The 23,546-nt window shown below is 40.1% G+C and overlaps 1 protein-coding gene across 1 annotated transcript in view; it reads right to left on the reverse strand.

The window, feature by feature from the left end:
- The window catches only part of hcn1 (hyperpolarization activated cyclic nucleotide-gated potassium channel 1), an 81,908-nt gene that overhangs the window by 43,935 nt on the left and 14,427 nt on the right, over positions 1–23,546 (reverse strand). Inside the window, exon 3 of the mRNA XM_086096381.1 lies at positions 233–394. Coding sequence (XP_085952507.1) covers positions 233–394 — 162 coding nt within the window. The remainder of the gene's footprint in view (positions 1–232; positions 395–23,546) is intronic.

A 23,546-nucleotide genomic window follows, 5' to 3' on the forward strand; every position in this document is an offset into this window, starting at 1 on the left:
GTAATTCAACAAAGGTCACCATATCAGGAAAATATAGTCAAATACAGGTAACTGAAGAAAAAAGTTGTCATTTTTACAACAAAATGACTTCCTATTAGGAAGACATCTATGAAGATGACAAGTCAGCAAAAATGTATCTGAAAATAATCACAAAAGTCTGCATCAGTCGCACGCACAACACGCACACAGCTGCCAAAACAAGAAAGAAAAGAGTCAAAAGCGGGATACTTACAACCATACCGTTTAGCGACACCCAGCAGTCGGGGGGGAAGTCTTGGAGCAGAGGCACCAGGTACTGGAGGCAGCCGTCCCAGTGACACAGCAGCAGCATCATGCCTATCAAGTTAAATATTCTTACCACAGCACTAGCCAGGTCATAGGTCATATGGAAGATCTGCAAACAGAAAGAGAAAAAAGCAGAAACGTTGGTTAGGCTGCTTTCAAGCCAAGAATGACGGAAGCGGGTTTGGCCACTTGTGGATTCGGTCGTTGCTGGTTGAGTTTGTGCTACTGCGCTCGCAGATGTTAGAGTTGTCCATAATTCAACATGGCCGCACTCCAAGACAAACAGCCGTCAAGAAACATACATTGAGTATGCATGTGATGCTACAAGTCTTGCTACCAATTTGAGTGCTACTCAATACTCTTGATGGATTACTTCAGAAAATGAAGTAACAAACCAATTCAATCTATGTATGTAGGCTACTATGACATGTCCTATGATGACCCAAGGATGCATGCTAAGATAGCCGGGCGTCCGAGGGGGCTTTTATAAATTCGTGAAAAGGTCAGGTTCTTGATCGGTTTTCACAGGACCATTTAGCATGTGCTGAATTTGACTGACGCTTTGTGCGACAAATGTTTTATGATACAGCCGATATGTCCTACAATATGCGCTTCGGGTCCTATAACATGTCCTAATATTATATCAAAGTCAAATTGAGTAGCGAATTACCGATTGAAAACAAATGCCAAATTTGAATTTTCGCATTCTTCTCTTCAGAATGCGTCGTAGCATATTATCGACTCGTCAGAGAAAAATGTCTGGATGGGACGTGGGTGAGACTCCTTCTACAAGTGAAGAGTACATGCGCGGAAGATACGAAGCTACGTACAAGCTACCTGGTATGTATGGGAATTCTTGGCTAATGGCTAATGGCCTCGCTGTCGGCCAGCTAATGCTATCCGAGCAATGGTAATGCCTCACTGGTGGTTGGCTACGGCTAAGGCTATTTAATGCCTTGCTGTTGGCCTATCATGCCATCTTAGCCAACACACGAAAGGGTGTTTGCAAACTAGCTTAGCGCTAGCTAGGATAAGGCTAGTATGGGAATGGATTTAAAGTGGTTCTGTTGTTGGCCATGGTACAGCGCAGGAGCCGAGAGGTTAAGGTAAGTTATTTTTAACTAAAAAGGAAAACATTTCTGTGAGTTGATTCGCTGTGTCAATGGGTCAGGGTAGGATACGTACACTTCACATGTTTGAATGAAATAAGTGAATGGACTATATGCCACGGAGGAGGCGGGACTTCCGGGTTTTCACCCATCAACTTTGTTTTCGTTTCCGGTTTTCGACGTGTGGGCATTACATTGTTGTAGAGTGGCCATCGGGCAAGATGTGTACATTTAAAAAAAGTAATTTGGAGGTGTAATAGTAAGGAGAAGCAGTTTCATTTATGTGTTTCACCACCCGGGAACCACTTCCCACTATCTCCTAATAGGGGAGCCATTTTTTAATTCCAGGTTAGTTAGTCCATAATTCCTCCGACTGTAATCGTTAAATATGGACGTGATGATCGCTTATTGGTGCACTTGGGTAATAAACCCGTCGCATTCCAGGATCTGCCAGTGAAATATTTCGTCTAATTGCAATCTATTTTTAAAGTTGATGCTTTGTCATTTCCCCTCAAAGTGCCCATTTTAATTAATCACGGTTGAAATGACGCTTAATTGGGCCTATTTCGTCCATTAAGTAGCAGACTTCACGTTCACCTCCAAAACGGTGCGAAAACATTAATTCACATTGAGCGATAGATTAAGACTCTACAGTTGTGAAATTAGAAAAGCTGCAGGGGGATAAATAAGGTGGCGCTTTGCCTTCAGTGTGTATAACATTGTCAATCAATTCTTCAAGGATCTTCACCCTGTAAAATTTGGTGGGTACGTATAATGTGGAAAATGTTGATTTGGCTTGAGAATAATGAAAAAGAAAATATGCAAAATCTGCAGTTAAAATGCGACCAACGCAGGTGGTTTAAAACCTCTTTGAGTCTGAATGGCCATCCTCTCCACTGCGGTCCATTGTGACTGTCCTGTAACCTTTCTGCAACAAAAGGACAACGACCACACACACGTACACACACAGACAGAGTTGCAGAGACAGAGAGAGAGAGAGAGAAAGAAAGATGAGAGCGAGAAGAAGAGGGCTGGGCCGATGTTCAGATCCCTCCATGGTTCAACTCCTCCGCTGGGACATACAGCGCGCTGCCCCGCAAGGCTAAAATTAGCCACTAGCATATGCCAGAGGAGAGCGCTCGTCTCAAACGCACCCTGAATCTCTTCGGCTGTCTTTTATTCTTAAATTAGCAGAACTCTCTCTCTCTCTCTCTTTCGCACTCACTCGCTCGCTCCGTTTGCCTTCACGTTCATCACTAGATGATGACTTAATGAGACGGAACAAATGACATAGAGAAAGTAGGAAGACAAACACAAAGAGAGAATGGTTAGGAAATTAAAGGTAGATATTGCTGACGGTTGGGAAAGGCAGAGGCTCTTTTTGATTTATTGCAACAGCAAAAATAATCGAAGAACTAAACCCAAACTTGAATTAATTCCAACCATTTTCTCTTGTCTGATTAGCTTAACTCTGTTTTTCCTGAAAGAAAGTTTCCAAACCTTGGATAACAAACAAGTGTCAAAAGTGTGCAGTTTAAAAAAAAAAAAAAAATCGAAATGTTTATAATGGATTATTATTATTATTATTAATTATATTAATTTTGATGACTAGTAATCTAGAATTATTCAATGGTCTCCTAAAGCTAGGGAATCGAGTGCATTCACTCTCACCTCGTTTGCAGCCAAAACACTACATGACGTCATCTAAAGGAAAGTTGGGCTCTATGGCGTGGAAACAGGAGTTCAGAACATATGTCGGCCACAATTAGTTGCTGGGTAGTCAAAGTCAAGGTTTCAAAAACCTGTCTGTCACTAGTAATGAGCTGATGGGACTTCGAAGCAGGGTACAATAGTATTGGCTGCTTGCTGAGTTGAGTGAACCAGCGTTTCTCAACCTTTTTTGAGCCACGGCACTTTTTTTTTCATTTACAAAATCTTGAAAGGGAAGGGGTCACAAAAAATTGCAATTTTCCTGTGACCAGGGAGCAATTTAGTGTTCTTCTAAATGAAACACACACCTAAGAATATGCAGTTGGCTGTAAAGGAGTGTTTTGACCCAACTTGTGATCAAATGGTTTTCATAAAAAAATAAAAAATAAACACTTGAAAAAATCTAAGATGGATGACAGGATGATTATTGGCAGACAGCTGTTACATGTTTATCCTTCCATTGTAATGTAAATCTGTTCAGAAGAAGCAAAATTATAAAAAAATATAATCAGGTGAGACCAAAGTTCACGAGTAGGCGGAAATTGAGAGCAAGCTTCTCTTCCAGAAAGTTTTTTTTTTCTTCTACAAAATTCCAGAGGATGGCTTTGCTGGAAAGCCTCGCACCTTGCGGGGGTCATCCCTCCCCTCAAGGAAAGATGTAGAAACTCATTAGCAGAGTGAGGAATTTGTTTCGCTCGCAATTTTAATGCTATCTAATAATAGAAGGATCTCCTCCTAACAAAGGGTTTTGGATCAGTGGTCAGGGTCGGGCAAGCTTTGTTATGACGAGGGTGTCCATTAGGGAGCTTTCGTTTTGGAAACGGGGATGTGCTAATTTGTGGAGAAAGGTTAACATTGCAAAAGTGCTCATGAAACATCCATCCATCCATTTTCTTAACCAATTGTCCTAACGAGGGTTGAAGGGGTTCATGAAACAAAGATTTTAAAATGGAGTTGAAAATGGGGCTGGGTAAAAAAAAAGAAAAAAAAGCATGAAATACACATTCTGTATTTAATGCGGGTGCCGAGAACAGTGACAATGCTCCAGTCACTCGCAGGTCGTTGCATCCTTTTTTTTACACAGAGATGTCTCCATGAGAGACACGGCTGTGGCACATTGAAAGGGAACGAGAGGAGCCACTTTGATTGGCAGAGAATGGAGTCGGCTGTGTTCATGCCCATAACGGCGTAAACCAAATGATTTTAAAATATGTCATCACATCTGATCTAACACGCCCAATTTGCCATTTATGAACTACAGAGAAAAATAATTGATTTGTTGTAAATATTGTAAGCATTATTTCTAATCAGATAGCAGAAAAAAAGGATTACGACGAAAAACATTACGACTTTGTAACCTTTTTTCATTGTATTTTAAGAGTATAAGATCACCTTATATACTGTTGGAGGAATCTATTTACAACATGCATAAATCCATATTTAATTCTTCTCCTTATGTGCTGCTCTTTTGGTAAGCAAAATATAATTTAAAGGAATATAAGACTTATGAAAAAATAACCAGCCATTCTGTGAAATGGCTCATTTCAACTCTTCCCTGAAATAAATGTCAATTTATGTTGAGCGATTATGATTTTATAGCACTTTTTTGTGAATATTTTTGCATTAAGTACAGTATCGGCCATTTTAGAAAGTAGCTTTTCTTCTTTAGACAACAAACTATAGCATACTGCTGGTTGCAACAAAGTAATGCACTCCATTTGGCCTCTATTGCTTCGAGGTGTAATTAATGAATCGACAATCAATTCCACACAACTAACAGGATTCTTAACAATCCAATTATTGTTTAATAGATGATTATGATACCACGCTGTCAGCATTACAAGGGCGGAGGAGAAGATGGCAGTGGATGAAACGCTACGTATCCACGGCACGAATGTAATCGATTTAAGTTGGATTTCATGGCCACTATAAACAATCTACACCTCACGCGAGTATAACATCGAGGTGGCGCCGACAGGGAGCCAAAAGCTCGGCCGACACCCCCCGGCTGGCATCAGCAAAATATAGGCTTATGGTGCGCCCGGCTTCAGTTTGACCAGGGGCAAGGGCATAGGTCAGCATAATCCTCTAATACAGCAGAGACAAAGAGCCAAGATGTGATGTGATAGCAGCAAAAGGGTCGCGCGGCGGTGCAGCTAGCTCCCGTCGGGAGGACTTTCGCCAGCGAAGTGCTTTGACGCCGTCTTGCAGGCCAATCGTGACGACTGGACCACGGCTAATTGACTGGCGACCTGTGGATTTTGAAGCCTTACTATGGATTTAGGGATTTGGATACATGTATATCAAGACAGTCAAGTGTGTGATATATGTGTACAGTATTGGTACATACGCACGTCAATAGGGATATGTGAAATTGAAAAATAGAGGTACATTTCTTTTTACAGTGACAATATCTAAACAAAAACATGTTATATCCATGCTGAACTATTAGCTCAGCATTCATTTCTGCATCTTGTGTGACCTCCGCTTGAGGTTAGCAGGGATTAGCGAGGGACTAATTTAAAGGGATTAAATCCACCAATGGCTATAACCTTGATGGGTGACAAAAAGGCTTCCTGGAAAATCTGCAATTTTGCCGCTTTAAAGTTGCCATGGAAATGTCGTCTTCTTGGTTTGGCCTTACCGTAAATGGCAGTTCCCCCAAAAAATATACCTTTTAGTTGTATTGAGTGCATTTTATCTCCTTGTCTCGTCATATCCGAAGAGCTCCAGTATGAAATGGCGCTACATGCACGCTTACCTCCAAGAAATAATTTGTCAAGCATAAGCAGATTGTATTGCCGATGCACAGTAGAACATTAACGATGAATAGGGCTCAAGAGTTCAAAGCAACTTCCTGTTTGTTTCCTGAAACTACTTAGCATGCAAATGTGTCGGGAAAATAATGAAGGAGTCAGGACAAACAGTTCAAACTGCATATTGGGCCACGTTGTTGAGGCAATGAAGCCGTGGGGGGGGGGGGGGGGGGGTATTGACTTCATGAAAAGGCAGATGGGTGATGGATGGAATCATTACAGGTAGAAAACAAGGCGCCGTCTATTCACAGAAGAAAAAGCGCTACCATATCATCTTTCAAGTCTTGAACAAATATTTATTATTATGTGTGTGTTGTGGGTGGGTTGGTGGCAGGGGGGGTGTTAGCATATGGGTGAAATGTTCAACGTAATTTAGCAAAGACAAGATCAGAATGTTACAGGTAGAAAACTCGTGTTTTCACGTGATATACTGCATATATTCATTTATACATTATTTGTTGAAGTTAACTTTCTAAGACATGCTGCTGAGCTTCCCTGTACTTTTTGCTAGAATTTGAAAACAAAGGTGTTCATTTTCTAAGATGAGATGAAGCAAATAGTTCACATCTGAAAAACTGTTTAGTAAACCAAATTAAAGTCACTCCCAGCCATTTTCATTGAAGCAACCCCCTTCGCTCCCGGCTGTTTTACTGTTTTTTCTCTCGATTTTGCAAGGTCCACAGAATATTCTGTTCTTTTGCTATACAAACAGGAAACCTACCAGAAGAAAGATTATAGTCTCTTCTTTCATCAGGGAAAAAGTATATTTCTATCTGTTTCAGCTTTGCAGGAAGTAGCATTAGAATGTAGCTTCAAATTTCATCATTATTCACATTCCTGTTGAAAACACTGTCAAAAAGAGCTTGTTGCAACATGGCTCTGGCTGATCTCTTATACTCTGCCTCCACCTGCTGGCCGATTTTGTAATAACTACCATTGCTTTAAGCGAACCCTTCAGGTCAGAAGCTGGATCAAAGCCTTCTGTATGCTCTAGCATAAAAAACATAAAAAACATATTTGTACATTTATGGATTTGAATGAGTTAAGTGTTATTTTTGTATTTGTATTATTCAAAATCTTGACTACAGCAAACAAATATCACAGAGAAATGAAAATGTACACTTCCTTTATCACGTACACAACGCGCACATGACATCACATTCGAAGGCAGTGGGCGGGAAATGTAAAATCTGTTGTCTGAAAATGAGTGGCCCGATGCTTGCGGGAGTACCCATTGTGAATAGCTAAGATGTTAATCTACTAATTAGAAGATGTTTCCGTCATAATTGGTCAAATAAAAAAGCTATTGTAAAGATATTTTGGGGGCAAATTGTTACACAGAGCAACAAAAGGACAAGTAAAAAAGTGGGAGCAGCTGTGTCCTTTTTCTGCGGCGGTCAGCAGAATTGTCGTCGCTGCACGAAGCGCATCTATTTTGGTGGTATGAGCATGATAACCTCAACAACTTGTGTTCTGCCTTCATAATCTCCCGCCAGTTCACATTCGTACGATTTGCGTGTAGTTTGGAGCTATTGCATTTGTGATGAACGGCGAGGCTGGAACATTAGCATGCGGCGGAAGGAGCGGATTACGGTAGTACATGGCGACGCTGCGTTGGGCGGCCTCCACATGCAAGGGGAACCTGATGTGGAGGTCATTAGAGGAGGTAGCAGGAAGCGCTGAACGGGAATGCAATGTACTAAATGTTGCCTTTAACTAAGGGGGGGGGGGGGGGGCTTTTAATATCTGTTGGATGGGTTGCTATAACTGTATTTAATTTCATAGCACCGTTCTGTGAAATGACAGGAAAGCTATTCTGACGTTGTGACTCTTTTTTTCATCATTTTTATTTATTAATTTTTTTAAAGATCTTTGTGCAGTTTGTCACTTTTTTTTTACTCACGACTGCCACCTCTGGCCCAAAGCCTAACTGCAACATTTGTGTCAGGCTTGTTCACGGTGCGCGGGCGAGTACGTGCACGATCCTAAAGCGACAGCCGCAGTTGACAAACGAATACATGACTTCAAATGAGGTGAGAAAAACTCCGCCCCTCCACTCCCGTCCCCTCCCCTCCCCAAAGAAACTGAGGAGTGTGAAGGTCCGCACACTCAACTATAAAGGGATGATAAAAGCTGACAGAGTAACTCATCTGGGCATTGGTGGAGCATGCATGATGTAGGAAAAGCTTTAATATTACCTATTATATTAAACTATGGGTCGATTAAACACTTTGAGATTTTGTGGACACTCAAATATGCTTTATTAGTTTAACCTCATAAAATTATGGAATAAAAAATAAATAAAAGTCAAATTTTAATAAAAGTGGAAATATTTTTTTTAAACAGCTTACAATGTTATTGTCTTACAATTGCCACTTTATTCTCATTCATTTCTATTCACTCAAAATTTTAAAGACTAGATTATTCATAAATATTGCAATTTTATTCACATAATATTCTTGTAATGCAATGACCTTTTTTTAAATGTAATAATAGGTTTTAGAATTTTAAAATTTTCTTACCTGTAATATCATGACTTATTCTTGTAAAATTGCATGAATCAGGACTTTACCCTGTAAAATAAAATGTTTCCTTGCCACAACAAATGCTCATAAAATACACCACACATAGGAAATGTTTGATAAATCTTGCATGTCGCTCTCGGCACGCGCACCTGACTGCTCGTCGACACAGTGGGAAGAAAAGCGGAGAGGAGACAGATGAAGCGAGATTTGAGTGGACATATTGTCTCAAAAGCTGCCAGCGGGCGCGAGAACAACTGTTTTCCCACTTGACCCATTTTCTCTCTCGCAATTGTTACGCAAGTTGGTTTCGGCACGACAGTTTGACAGCATCATCATTCCAGGAAGTCAATTAGCGTTCTTCGTGCGTCATGCAAGACGTGAGGAGAGAGGTTTTAGTTTGTTTCTGGGTCTTTTTTTTTTTGCCCATTTTTAGATGTTTTATTAATAATGTCAATTTAAAATGTCAAATAAAGACCAAATAAAATTCATGTGAGGGCTTTCCCATACTCAAAAGCTCCTGACATTTTGAAGGCATTTTCATCCTTCTGAAAATGTACCTTATAAAAATGTGTTGATAATGCGCTGCGTTTTTTTTTTCAGCCCTGAAAGGAAGTTTCACTTAGCAACATAGAATTTGATAAGCATGTATAGAGAGTACACCCACAAAAAAGTAGTCATGCCAGAAAAGGCGCAGGAAGTCTGCAATTTTGGTTTCAGGTGGCCATTTTATGGTTATTTGGGCCATTTTCCGGAGTTGTTTCTTACGTATACAAAGTTGCAAAGAAACTATTTACTAAACTAGGACTAACAAAATTTCTCTTCGTAACAGTGATAAAGCTAATTCCATTACAAAAAAATGGTTTGCTCCACTTTTTTTGCTCTATGTCAAGGTCCAAATTATGAACATATCACATTAATGATCTAATAAAATTTTGATTCTTAATGTGGAGATCTCCTCAGTGGCGGATCTATTCCAGTGGGATAAAGGGCTGTGGGCCACCCCAAAACCCAGAAAAATTCTAAAATATTTATTTTATCATTATTAGCATTTTTCCCCCCCAATATAACCACAATATCTATCAATCCATCTTTATATTATCCAAACCAATTATCCTAAATACTATAAAATTGCTTGATGGGCTGATTTGAACATTTTTAATTAAAAATATATATATAATCAAAATAGCCCTCGCATTCTTTGACTTTTCAGTATGCAACCCTCTGAGATAAAAGTTCCAACACTCCCAGGTCTATGCAATTGCCTGGCGCCTAGTCCTGGTTCTATCTCTCACCCAAAGTCAACCAGTGTCCAGAATGAGGAAAAGCGTTATAGAAAATGCATGATGCTTTGCATTCTTGTCCAAACGTTGATCCTTAAAAAAAATAATCTTAACCTAACGTAATATTTTGCTGACGTTTTTAGTATCATCATTTCCTCCTAAATTCTTATAAGAACTGCCAACCGGTGACCCAGAAATGTCTCGCCAAACAAAACTCAAGAAAATAAATGCAGAAAGACGAAAAACCGAGTGCTGTTTTTGCAAATATGTCTATCACTGAGGCAGGAGGAGAAGGGAATAGTTTGAGCCTAAGTTGTGTTTGTGCTAAGAAGGCAGTCGGGGTGGATTAGTGCCCATGTGAGAGCAGGAGGGATTTGACTGGATTGCACAGGATGACCCGCTATGCTCATGTTAACATCAGGAAGATGAACTCTTCCCGCCATCGTTTACACAGAAAAGGAAGCATCCTCCAGGGGATTGCATGGGGGTTCCACAGTATGATCATCATGTCATACATATTAAAAGTGAGTTGATCTACTCTCTGCCCAGAGGGGCTCAAATCGAACACGGACTCTCTCCAGCTGATCTATCGATACGGGCTCGTAATCATAAAAAAAGCTTCCATTTCATGACAGCGATGCCACTTCACCAGCCTGACATTTACTTTACAGGTAGGAGCCCTATTAGCCACGTGGAGACACATTAGCAAAACTTTTAGCCGACTCTACAAAATGAATGATGACGGTGACGTCGGCGGGCGCAAGCACTGAGTTTCTCGAATCTTGTCATTCCCATCGCAAAGCCGCAGTGGAGGAGGCCGTGAATGAAGGGGGGGCGGGTGTCGCAGCATGACCGCCGCCATGCTCCTCTGCTCCAGCCCCCCCCTAGCTGCCTGGCTGATCCTGCCTGTGGCATATCTATATAATCGCAAAGATGAAACCGTGTCTGTCTGAGTACACACAAACTGTTATGTACAGTGAAAACTGTGAATGTCTCATTAAATTAATGATTCCTTTGATCGCTCTGCCTTTACTTGGATAAATAAAGGAATTCTTACTGTCCATTATATCCATCGGCCATTTTGATAACCTTTCACAATGTGAGAAGGGGAAAAAAAAATCTGCACATGAGATAGTTTTCTTCTTTCATTAAATTGGACTTTTTCTTCTTCTTCTTATCTGCCCCCAAACAACTTCAAACATTAATTTTCATCTTAAGCCCCCCCTTCCCCCCCAAAAAAATAGTTTTCATTTTCTGAAAAGACTGAATAAAATTACCACTAAAACATTGGTACAACAAGATAACAGAACATTTGAATTTGGAAAAACTTACATCTTCCATAAAAGACAATTTCACCAATTATAATAACACTTGGTCCCCTTCATGGAGTTCATCCGAAGTTGATCCCTCGAAACATGACTATTTATTTTGTTAACATCAATTTTCTCTCATTATCTTTTTCTCTCTTCCCAATAAGAGACCCAATGTTCCTGCTCACCATAGTACAGTTATATCGACCTCTCTGTGATTATTTTTTTGTGTGTGTTTTATAATTGCCCCTTGTCTCACACTGTTTCATGCCTGTCCGATTGTCTTGTGAAATTGACATTAATGTTAATTAAAAAAAAAAAAAAAACTCAGGCCTTGATTTAACCAAAACATCTTCCCACAGCTTTGCTAATGTTGTGAACTTGACTAACAAAAACAACCAGATTAGCTCATGATGACTGAAGTACTGGCTGGCACAGGACAGCGCATCCATGAATAATTTTTTGAGCCAACAGCGTCAAACATTTCTCTTAAATAAGGCCATTGTGGAGAACATCTTGCTCCTCCGAATCTCTCTGTTTACGTCTTTGAAGTAAGGAGGAGAAAATGCAGTTATCAGTTTTTGAATATAGGGTGACTAATAAAGTGCGTAATGATTTTGAAAAATAATCATGGTATTTTTTATTTTTGATAATAATGGTACTGGTAGAAATAAAGTGCCATCCGCTGTCAAGATAAAGGATAATCTGTGGTCAAAATTAATAGTGTGATTAATCTGCGTTCATGCATGATTAATGCGATCATTTTTGGTGATTAATTAATTAGTTAACGTTTTAACTTTAACAGCACTAATATACATATAAAATATATCATGTATATACACATATCGGTATATACATACAGCAAAAGTTGTCATACAAATAAATACTCATGCAAAGTACAGACACATGCTAAATCGAGTAAAGTATTTTTACTATGTTACTTTACTTAGCATTGCGGACCATCGCTAGTAAGTTGGGGGTGATGCAAGCTCCTGCTGGTTTCTCAGAGGTCAAGCAGGTTTGTCACCACTATGGGGCCATTATTGTTGCAAAACTATTCACAAATGCGTATTTCAATCCACAAAAATATAAAAAGAATGTGTATGCGCAACCACAGTCACAAATGTGTAACGTGGTTCGAAATAGGCATTTGTAAATAGCTTTGCTACAATAATGTCCCCATACACCGCTGCCATATTGCAACATTCACGGTAAATCCCAATGAATGACAAAAATATAAACACATACTGTATGTTAGCTTAACCTGGTTATACCCCATAGTCTCATCTCCTTAGTTACTGAGAAATAAATACAGGAGAAGCTTGCTCCCTTCTATTGTTCTTGTTTTTATTAGCGTGATTTGTTCCAAATTTATGTGTTCATTACATTTGCAGTTTCCCGCAAGATTTACCAAAGCAACTTTACTTGCCAGTAAAGCTCCTAGTACTGTGAAACACTGATCGAGTTTTTATAACGTGACCATTTCTATAGAATGTTACTTCATCTAATGTTGATCATTACATTTGCAAAAGGGCAATTTAATGGTGTTTTGATTGGTGTAAACAGCTAACGAGAATGAATAAATGATGATGATCACAGGGGCCATGTTGGCAGATGGATGGAGGCTGCTTGAGCAAATCAAGCGCAACATTAACTCTTGGGAAAGCGAAAACGCTAATAGCCAATAGGCATCATTACGGGACGGCTGCCGAGACGAGCGCCGCTCATCTTAATCTGATAATGAAACAACTCAAGGCTCGTGTGGCGAATCTGTTTACAGTGCAAAGATCAGCTGGAGCGCACCCACCCCCTCTAACCCTGGCCGCAGAACCTTCCTTCGCCTTCACGGGCCAACCACCACTGTCTGACAAAAATAAACCAGATTAGCCTAATCGCCACACTTATCACTCTAGCCCGCCCTCCCAAGATCGTAGCTGTCACCCGTCTGCTTACTGTTGCGTGTACACTATGCAGCAGAATGGGTGGGGGTGAGTGGGGATATCCCACAGTCGCCGTTACAAAAAATACAAAATAAAAAAAGAGTGGACTTGACATGAGTGTACAAAGGACCAAAATAATTTGTTTTCTTTTGCGGAGCAGGTTTGCCGTCTTCAAAAAGCAAAGCTTATTTTTTATTTATTTTTTTATTTTTTTACAAGATAAGATCTACTGTAATGCTATTTGAGAAGATTCATTATGCAGAAATCAAAACTCAGGACACTATTGTGAAAATATTACTCATATTATAAATATTTAATACTAAATTACATATATTTTTAACCTTATACACTATTCGTCCTGGCTGACGTACGGCGTAGCGTACCATAATTCGGTTGTCATATGAGGTGCGAAGTTAGGACCCCAACGACAGTCTATATACAAAAATACAAAGTAATAACAGAGAGCTTGATTTAGATGGCCTTGAAGAAAACACTTGACTGAGAAACCTTGACTAACCTTGAGCGTGCTGTAGCCTATGCAGAACTCAAAAGTACAAAGTAATCACAGCGAACAGAAACACATGAACGCATGGAAGACAGCTAGCATAGCAACGTGCTGAGAGGAACCTAAGCGTACTGACTAAAGTGTTTCAGTTACTCTCGCTAATGAAAATGCAAAATTTTATACGATAAACTTAAGGCTTATATGATAAAATAAGAGTGCCTAGACCAGGGGTGTCAAACTCATATTAGCTCAGGGGCTACATGGAGAAAAATATATTACCAAGTGGGGCGGACCGGTAAAATCATGGTATATAACTTAAAAACAGCTATTTGCAGGCCAGCCCTAAATTGCAGGGCTCAACTGTAAATATATTGTTAAAAAAAATAGCACAAATGCAAATGGAACACGGCAACACTTTGCCCGTATAAGTTCCAGGTGCATTATAGCTATCTGTTTTGCATATATAATTTTCCCAGAATGCATTGCATGGTGGTTTGTGTTACCAGTAGCTAAATGTGTGTCGCGTTCTAAATTGTTTCAACAAACCGTAACTTTAGGTCAAGTGCAAAATAATGACATCCAGGTCAATTTTGTGTACAGGTTGCATTACTCCTCTGAAGATTGCTTGTGAAATTACGAATTCATATGTTTTGCTTTTGGTCGTCAGATTAATTGGTCCGACATTGCTCTTTTTTTTTTTTTTTTACTCTACTGCAGCATCTCGCGGGCCGGATTACACACCTTTGCGGGCCTACTCCGGCCCGTGTGCCATATGTTTGACACCACTGGACTAGACAAACTAATAGTAACTAATAGCATACCCACTTAAATTTTTCTCATCATAAGGGACATTTTCATAAACTAAGCATGGCTAACACATCATCATCAAACATCATCATAAGGGGCTTAGCAGCTGTACAGCAACCACAAAATAAAAATTACTAGACAAAATAAGACAAATACCGCCATTTTGTTGTACAAAATTGGATGTTCTTCGCTTTAACGCCGTTCCAGCCAAACGTCGGTGAAAAGTGGACTCAATTCCCAAAGCAGTGTTAAATGTGCTAGCGCCGTCAGTCTTACATTAACTCAGCAACTAGCATGACTTCTCCATCTTTCGTCTTCCCTTCATGAGAACGATACTAGACAGAACAGAAGTGTAGTAGACGCCGTCGTGAGGTTTGATGAGTGATTTAGGACAGACTCTGCAACATGTTTAGCCATGTAGCCCGTCGAAGCTAGTTGCTACTTATAGTTAGCTGGTGCAACGTAAGTAGCACCGTTACTCAAGCCTCAACCTCCGACTGGCGCATTGTTCCACTTTAACATGTGTGCGTCCATCCCAGCAAAGCTTTTTGGGACCGTTTGATTCTCAGTTTAGCAATTCAACAGTCTTTTTTTTCCCAACAGTCACTGTTTTACTAATAAACCTAATAAAAACATGACAAAGTGATTTATTTAGCCTGTAAGCACTAGCAAACATTTTCTTAAGCCTGCAAAATGTTGGAAATTTTGAGGATGGGGAAAGCCCTCAAAATGGAGATTTATTATAATAATAATAAAGGAATGTGATCACTACCTTTAGAAGGAACTAGGGAGGGGTGGATACAAAATTAAAAATACATATACACTTGGTGCTGATGCTAAAAATAAAGCAGCAGCGGCTGGACGACGGAGCAGATGTTGATCGAGTGCGACTGCTGAGGGGCTGCCGAAACACTTACACCCCTTCAGGCCAGATAACAAAGGAGTGCATCCTTAAAAAAATAGCAACCGATCCATGATCACTTTTGCCCTTCCTGAAATGATTTAGCATTACGCTTCTAAGTCAATTTTTTGTTTTGTCCACATATTGCGTAAGACTTTTCCTTCCTCTTGCCGTCTGTCTGTATCTGTCTCTCTCTCTCCTGACTCTGCACACTTGTCTGCTGTTCTCTCACGCTTAATAAGAGGAAACAAGAGACAGGCACAGCAGAGGAATTACACTGTACACTTTGAAGGAGCATCATACTCCACTGGATCGTTAAGAATTTTGTTCGGAAGTGCTGGTTGATTAATCGTGCCTTGATGCAATTGCATTCGAGTCACATCTGTTTGACAAGAAAGTGTACCGAAGACGGACGGCTGCTTCTCATGGTTAGCCGCCCATCTGGTTCGCTGCCATATGCTTGTCACTTGTAATCAAAGGGATATGTTTTATGTGTATATTTTTAACATTTCCCATTACATCAGGGATTTGGCAATTGTGTGACAGAGGTAGTGTTTATTACACAGGGGGTTATTAAAGTTGAATGTTTTATGGTGACTTGTCGAATTTCGCCGCCATGCTCGGTCCACGCTCAGCCTCGTAAAATCAAGATGTTGGCAATCACACGCCATCCATCTGTGGTTCGGATTTGCCGGCAATTTGCTGAATTACCTGGCAAAAAATGTCATTCTTGACCTGTGTCTTTTCATATTTCATGGCGAGTCATCAAACGTCGCTGCCATGCTTCGCCTCCACTGAATGGAAAATAGAAACATTTTGGCAACTCAACATCGCCCAACTGTCTAGTGTACATGGGTTTACATTTAGTAGCAATCAAACAAAATTTCCAAAACAGCAGTTTCAAATCAAAAATGTAGACGTGCTTTGTCATACAAAATCTTAACATTCCGTTAATATAGCTTCAATTTGGTCTTAAACTCATTCCACCCAGCCATTTTCACTGAAGCAACCCTCTTTGCTCCTGGCTGTTTTACTGTATTTTGACTGATTTTGCAAAGCCCACAGAATATTGTGTTCTATTGCTATAAAACCAAAAGAAAGATTAGAGTCTCTTCTTTCATCAGGAAAAAAAAGTACATTTGTATCTGTTTCCGTTTTGCAGCAATTAGCATTAGAATATAGCTAAGTTTCATCGTTATTCATAAATCTGTTTAAAAAAACTGTCACAAAGAGCTTGTTGCAACATGGCCCTGGCTGATCTCTTATACTCTGCTGCCACTAGCTAGCTGTTTTTGTAATAACTACCATTGCTTTAAGTGACCTCTTCAGGTCAGAAGCTGCATCAAAGCCTTCTGTATGCTCTAGCATTAAAAAAAAGCATTTAAAAAACAAACAAACTTATAAATACGTTTTTGGGAGTGAAGGACAAAGTATTAAAAACGTATTTATACGTTTATACGAGCTGTGGCTCGTGACCGAAAGAACAAGATCCCGGAGTTTCCTCCATAGGGTTTCCGGGCTCTCCATAAGAGATAGGATGAGAAGCTCAGTCATCCGGGAGGGACTCAGGGTTGAGCCAGTTAAGGTGGCTCGGGCATCTGCTTCAGATGCCTCCTGGACGCCTCCCTGGAGAGGTGTTCCGGGCATGTCCCACTTGCGGGAGGCCCCGGGAACGACCCAGAACATGCTGGAGAGACAATGTCTCTCAGCTGGCCTGGGAACGCCTTGGGATCCCGCCGGAGGAGCTGGTTGAAGTGGCTGGGGACAGGGAAGTCTGGGCTTCCCTCCTAAAGCTGCTGCCCCACGACCCAACCCCAGATAAGCGGTAGTAAATGGATGGATGGATGGCTATTCGATTCCACACGGCCCCTACAATTGTTAAAGGTTTTAGGCACGACATGGCAGCAATAGGATCACTAGGACATAGGTGTCAAACTCCGGTCCTGGAGGGCCGTAGTCCTGCAGGTTTTGGATGTTTCCGTTCTCCAACACAACTGATATATGATCAGCTAATCAGCAAGCTCTGCATAAGCCTGATATTGATCCTGCTGATTGGAATCAGCTTGTGTTGGAAGAGGGAAACCTCCAAAACCTGCAGCACTGCTGCCCTCGAGGACCAGAGTTTGACAGCTATGCACTAGGAGATTTGGCAAATGGTTTCACATCTACAGGGTTTTGGAAAAAGAGGAGAGAGGAAAAAGTCTCTCGGGCGGCAAGCTTTTCCGCCCCTCGGGCCTAAGAAGAGTGAGCTGCCCCCGTCAGCGAGGCGAGGCGAGGCGAGTGAGATGTTATGTTCATCGTCACACAGCCGTGCGCTAAAATGCAGACGACAAGGACGCGGGGAAGGAAAAAAAAACAGGCAGCAGGAGTCCATTATGAAACATTAGACTGTATTCTCCTTGGTGACAGCGTGTCTTAATATGTTAAAGAGTAAACAGCGGGAGGGGAAAAAAGGGATTATAACGCGCCTTCGCTAGACAAAAAAACATTAAGGCAAATATTAATATTTTATTTTCTATTAAAATAATTGCCGTAATAAGCAGATTACGCCATCACTAGCGGCGCAATTCTTGAACCAACTTGCACCACCGCCAAAAACAACATCATGCAAATGACACAATAATGTGCTGAATACATACATAGAACATTTGTCCTTCCTTTAAACTAATTCAGTGATGTATATTTTTTGGGGGTATGAATGAGAAGCCTGTTCTCCTATTTTAGCAGAATTTCGTACAAAATGTAATGACAATAATGAAAATAAACGATATGCCTAAACCCAAAACTACTTTGCAATGGCAAAGTCTGCTTAATCTGGTTGGATTTTAAGACTACATACCGACCATCCAAAAAAAACACTGAGGGAGGTTGGGTCATACAGGGATTTTGTTTGTACTTGGAAATGTGTTTCTTTTTTAATTATGGCTGTACTCGAACAACAAATCCATGTTTTGCATATCCGTTCATCATTTAACCACTGAATCCCAATTAATTCAAAATGGGTTATTAATTGTACTTTTGTCGAAAAACACGTCATGGTCCAAAAAATGACAAATCCCATTTGATCATAATTGTAAACAGAGTGCACTTATACTACTTATTTATCTACACCAACTGCTGACTCATATTCACTTTTTCAAAAACATATTGGAGTGTATCTAGACTGTAGGCTATGTAGCCGATGTGCTAACACCACCTCTACAACTACCAAAACATTTACCTTTTTTAGTTGAAAATAACTTACTTTAACCTCCAAGATCCCTAGCCGTACATTGGCCAACAACAGAACACAAGGTGTTTATTTTTTTATTTTTTGCTAAAGTTTTAAATACATACCATGTCATCCAGCCATGTCGTGTCTGTCGTACAAGCTAGCTAGTGCTAAGCTAACCTAGGACAGTTTATCTCTCTGGCATGTGTATTCCATATATGCTATCTGCAACTATTCAGTCCTAACAAGTAACATAGCTATCTATATTCATTATAAAATAAAAGTGACTGTAAAATCCAACCATTTAACCCGTAAGAAGACAAGATGTGACAAATGTGGTTGCTGTCTTGTGGCAAAAAAGCAAATGGCTGCTCTCCCTGTTGCCATTGTGTAAGCAAGACGCCGCCCGTGGAGCTTCTGAGCGCTGATGAAAAATGCACGAGTGAAGCATGAAGAGTGGCGAGCGGCGAAGTCACTGTTGCGTGGAAGAGTGCTCCGCACCTTCGGACAGCACAGTTGCTCCAATGCAATGAAACAGTATCCTTTCTGCACTTTAAGCAAGCTGTATGTATCCAAGTGTGCCCTTTCAGGGCCAAATGGAAAAGCTCACGAGGTAAGTGTAGCTCGCTAATAGTCTCCGAAACATGATCCGATGAGTGTGTTGTTGCAAATAAAAAACAAATTGGTCAGAACAGCATTCATTTTGTCTGCAAACATATTATATTGATGAAATTATTAGGGTCAGGGTTGCGCCATATTGTTTTTCATAAGTGACATAAGAGACTCCATGATTGTGGCATGAAGCTGACTGTTTGCCATCATGAAAATGACAAACAAGTGTTTGCAATGGCAATATAATTACTTTCCAGGAGAAAAAGCTTGTCATCGCACCATTAAACGTGCTCCTGCTTCTCAGCGTGTCCTCGTTGAACCTCCCGGTGAAATCAGACCTTTTGTTTGCTGTGACGCACACGACGACAGCGACTACGACGCCACCCGCCCACCGCAAACTTCTTCTTAGTGAGACATGAAATATACACAAGCGGCTGCAGCAGCTTCTACTGTTGCGCTCGTCACGATCAGAAAAGATAAGTTGACGCACCAGAGAGCATATTGATCACGGAGAATTCGATTGTGTGCAACTGGTTATCCATTAATCATGTCTGGGAACTAAAGAAAGCGTATCATCCACAGATATCTATAAAGACTAGATGTCTCGTCCGCGCTGCTGGCCAATGGGGGGGCGGCCATCTTGCCACAGTCACCTCGCTCTCACCTCTCTCATTCATTACTTTGTGTTTTATGTTCTTCTAAATAACTCCAAATTAACTGATTATATATATTTAGTTTATAAGTGTAGTTATTATACTACATACTTGTTCATAATTAATAATTCATAAAGTTAATACATATCCATCCATAAGCATGACTAATTTATTAAAGTTTGTGAGAAAGCAAACCGTGTGTAAATACGTCAAGTTCGAAGCGAGTTTACGTTTGATCAGATCACTCACCTTCGCTCACAGACCAGACTGCCTGCCTGTGACAAGATGGCCGCCCCGTGCGGACGTTGGATTCGACTTTAAGTCTTTTGAGATATCTATGGTATCATCCACTTATAAAGGCACTGAGGATATTTAAATTAGTGGGATTTTAAATACACATATCAATAGTTCTTGGTAGAAAACAAACATAGGTTAATCTTGTATAAAAAATTTAAAAAAAAAAGTGGAATTTGTGTAATATTTCTTGGTCACATAAAAATGTGCTGTACAAGAATTTAGTAGGATTTCATACAAAATATTCAGTATTGGAGTTTTTATTTTTAAGTTTGTGAATGTCCGCAATGCCCGTCACAAACATCTTCTCGGCTTAAACCCAAGAAGCTGCAGTCGCCTCCACTGTTTTACTCGACAGCTACACAAAAGCTAAGCTAACACTTGAGAAATGACATCAATATGTAAAAACTGTAACTGTTTGATTAATCGTGTCTGGAAACAACAAAAAAATGGTGATCACCAAAAAAAAAATTCAATAAAATGTGGTCGGCAAGTACGACGTTCAAAGCTATATAAACAAATCCACCGCAAAAACAAAAAAACTGGGTTAAAAGCAGTTGTGTGTTTTTGCATGCTAATAAAAACAAAACAAAAATAAAATAATAACGTGTTTCATGAAAAGGGAAAAAAGATCAGTGCCGGCGTGTGCCACCCTGAGGCGTCGCGGTTTAATAGATCTACACGCTAACGTGACACATCGCAGACTCATACACGCAACACACACACACACAAAGTCGTCACATCCAATCACGTCGCACCGCAGGAAACACACACTGTGTGTCCTGCCACTAAATGGCATTTGAGCGGACATGCTAATGAGGCCGGGCTGCCTCTTCTAAATGTCACAGGCTGGCATGTGTGATCTATGCATTGTGTACTCTTGCACATATTCAGCACGTCTGTAGAATTAATTGCATGTAGCCGGGACTTTAAATAGAATACGGATTGGATTCATTTGACTCAAAAGTGCTTAATTTGGAATCTTTTTACAAGCTGTAATTACAGATAGCAACTACAGGAGTAAATCAATCAAAGTAACAAACACCCACTTCCTTATCATGAGTCAGCGTTTTGCACCTACGTTCACACGCAGAAGGTTGACAGCATTAAGCGACAACGACGGCGCTCGGGGGAGGCTCAACAATCCTAATATACGCTGAGAAAACGGTGAAAACTGCACTAATCGGTGGCTAGGTGGATGATTTGCTCACTTTATTACTCATAACTCGCTGAATTCTTGACAGATTTATAAACAGATTGGTTTATTTGCTGTCATATCTGACAACAAAAATGAAAATCGGGTGAGAATTTGGGAGAGTTGAGCAATCTAGTTATTTCAAAGTCCGTGCTCCATTGATTGTAATGTTATGAGTGTTCGAGCAGCCCTGTCCCAAGATGGCCGCCCTGTGACGACATTACTTCGCATTGGCTCACGTAGTGCACAGTGCGTACGAGTATTTATCGATATTTATTAGGGCTGGGTATCGATTTAAATTTCCTCAATCGATTCGATTGAGATAAAAAAAAGTTCAATTTGCTTCGATTCACTTCATTTCAATCCGATATTGATTAATTATGGAACACCAGTCATTCTTAAATATCAGGGACATGATTAAAAACTCCACACACAATAAATTCCAAATTACATTTTGCTGAGGCAGTAACTGATTAAGTGATTTAGTTTATTAATGAAAGTAACACGTGTTATGATCACATAACTCCTGCTCCCGAAAACATTCTATTTTAAATATTACCATGGTCCCAAAAACATATTTGTACGTTTTTTAAATTTATTTTTATGCTATAGCATACAGAAGGCTTTGAAGCAGCCTCTGAACTGAAGAGAACGCTTAAAGCAATGGTAGTTATTACAAAAACGGCCAGCAAGTGGCAACATAGTATAAGAGATCAACCAGGGCCATGTTGCAAAAAGCTCTTTTCACCACTATTTTAAACAGATTTGTGAATAATGATGAAACTTTGCTATATTCTCATGCCAATTGCTGCAAAACGGAAACAGTGGAAAAATACTTTTTTTTCCTGAAGAAAGAAAATACTAATCTCTCTTTTGGTAGGTTCTATGTTTTATAGCAATAGAACACAATATTTCGTGGGCCTTGCAAAATCAGTCAAAATCCAGCAAAACAGCCGGGAGCGAAGGGGGTTGCTTCAGTGAAAACGGCTGGGAGTGAATGAGTTAAGTGTTACACAAACATTGACATCAGCAAGGATGAGATGAAAATGTTCATAATTCTAATTCAATAATTGTAAATATAAATAAAAATATTTCTGAATTGTCTTGAAGTGCAAAAAGTCAGGTCTTTCATAAATGTAAGAAAATACTTTTAAATTCATGTAAACGGTAAATTTCAAACAAACAGTAAAATACCCCCCAAAAATTGGCCTTAAAATTACATTTTCTTATGTATTTATGGGAAAAATAGATATTAAAATATTCAATACATGGTTTTATAAATCGACATCAGGCTCGAAAAGGCAAATCAAGTCGATATTGATTATTCCATTTTTTAACCCAGCCCTAATATCTATGGCATAAACACCCGTAAATGTGCAATATGAATGTGTATGGATAACTTAATGTATGGTGTTCCACAGGGTTCAATTCTGAGGCCTCAGCTGTTTTCATTGTATCTGCTACCCTGTGTCCCATCTTATAAAACCAGTGGTGGTTTTTTTTTCAAAGTCCTCTAAATATAGAGTGATGGGAGTCAGCGTCCTAACTGCATGATTTGCATTGCCAAATTGAGCAATTCTCGTCCAGCATAACTAGCTATGTAGCAACACTAGAACACAATGCACTCTGAATTGAAGGTGAATGTCACCACAATTCATTCAATTTCCATCTTCTGCCTTGCTGTTGACAGATTGCACACCGTTGATTGCTGAAACGGCTGTTTACAAAGCAGGTGGGCAAACAAACACAAATGCTGCTAAAGCGACTCGATGAAAATGTACCTTGGCAAACAAAGTCAAACATATCAACTATGGTACTTCTCATATTACGTTAAACTGTGTTATTTTGATTGGTGTTGCTTTTTAATCTACTTAATCCATTCTACTATCAATCTCTCGTACATGATCAGATCGCACGCTCCTGACTGCGGGAAAGGCTTGCTCGACTCAAGTTTGAACTATGACTGCTGTGTACTTTCGCAACTCAACCCAGAGATGATTTGATGTTTGTCGCGCACCAAGACATGGTAAGACAGACGATCAGCACCTTCAGCGGTGTGTTTACATAAGCATGTGTGTGTGTTTGAGATGACAGTCAGACAATACTTCAGCGGGAGGGCAAATGTAGTCGCTGTAATGCAGTTAGGAGTCATTTAGATACTTGGCTCAGCTGGCTCACATTTTCCCTTCTTGAGGATCAATTGACCGAGCGGGAGTAAATCTCTTAAATAACAGCCAAAGATCTGCATCACCTTCATCCAACACAGGCTATTTCAATCCCAATCTCTAAATCAGTCACCGGACTGGCAACAATAAGTAATCCAACTTTACTGGAAAATATGTGGTCACATGACACCACGCTATGCTACACCGCTGTGTTAGCAACAGTTAGAT

The sequence above is a fragment of the Leptonotus elevatus genome, chromosome 15 (genome assembly GCF_054856555.1).
Source record: "Leptonotus elevatus isolate MCC_2025b chromosome 15, RoL_Lele_1.0, whole genome shotgun sequence".
Lineage (NCBI taxonomy): Eukaryota > Metazoa > Chordata > Actinopteri > Syngnathiformes > Syngnathidae > Leptonotus > Leptonotus elevatus.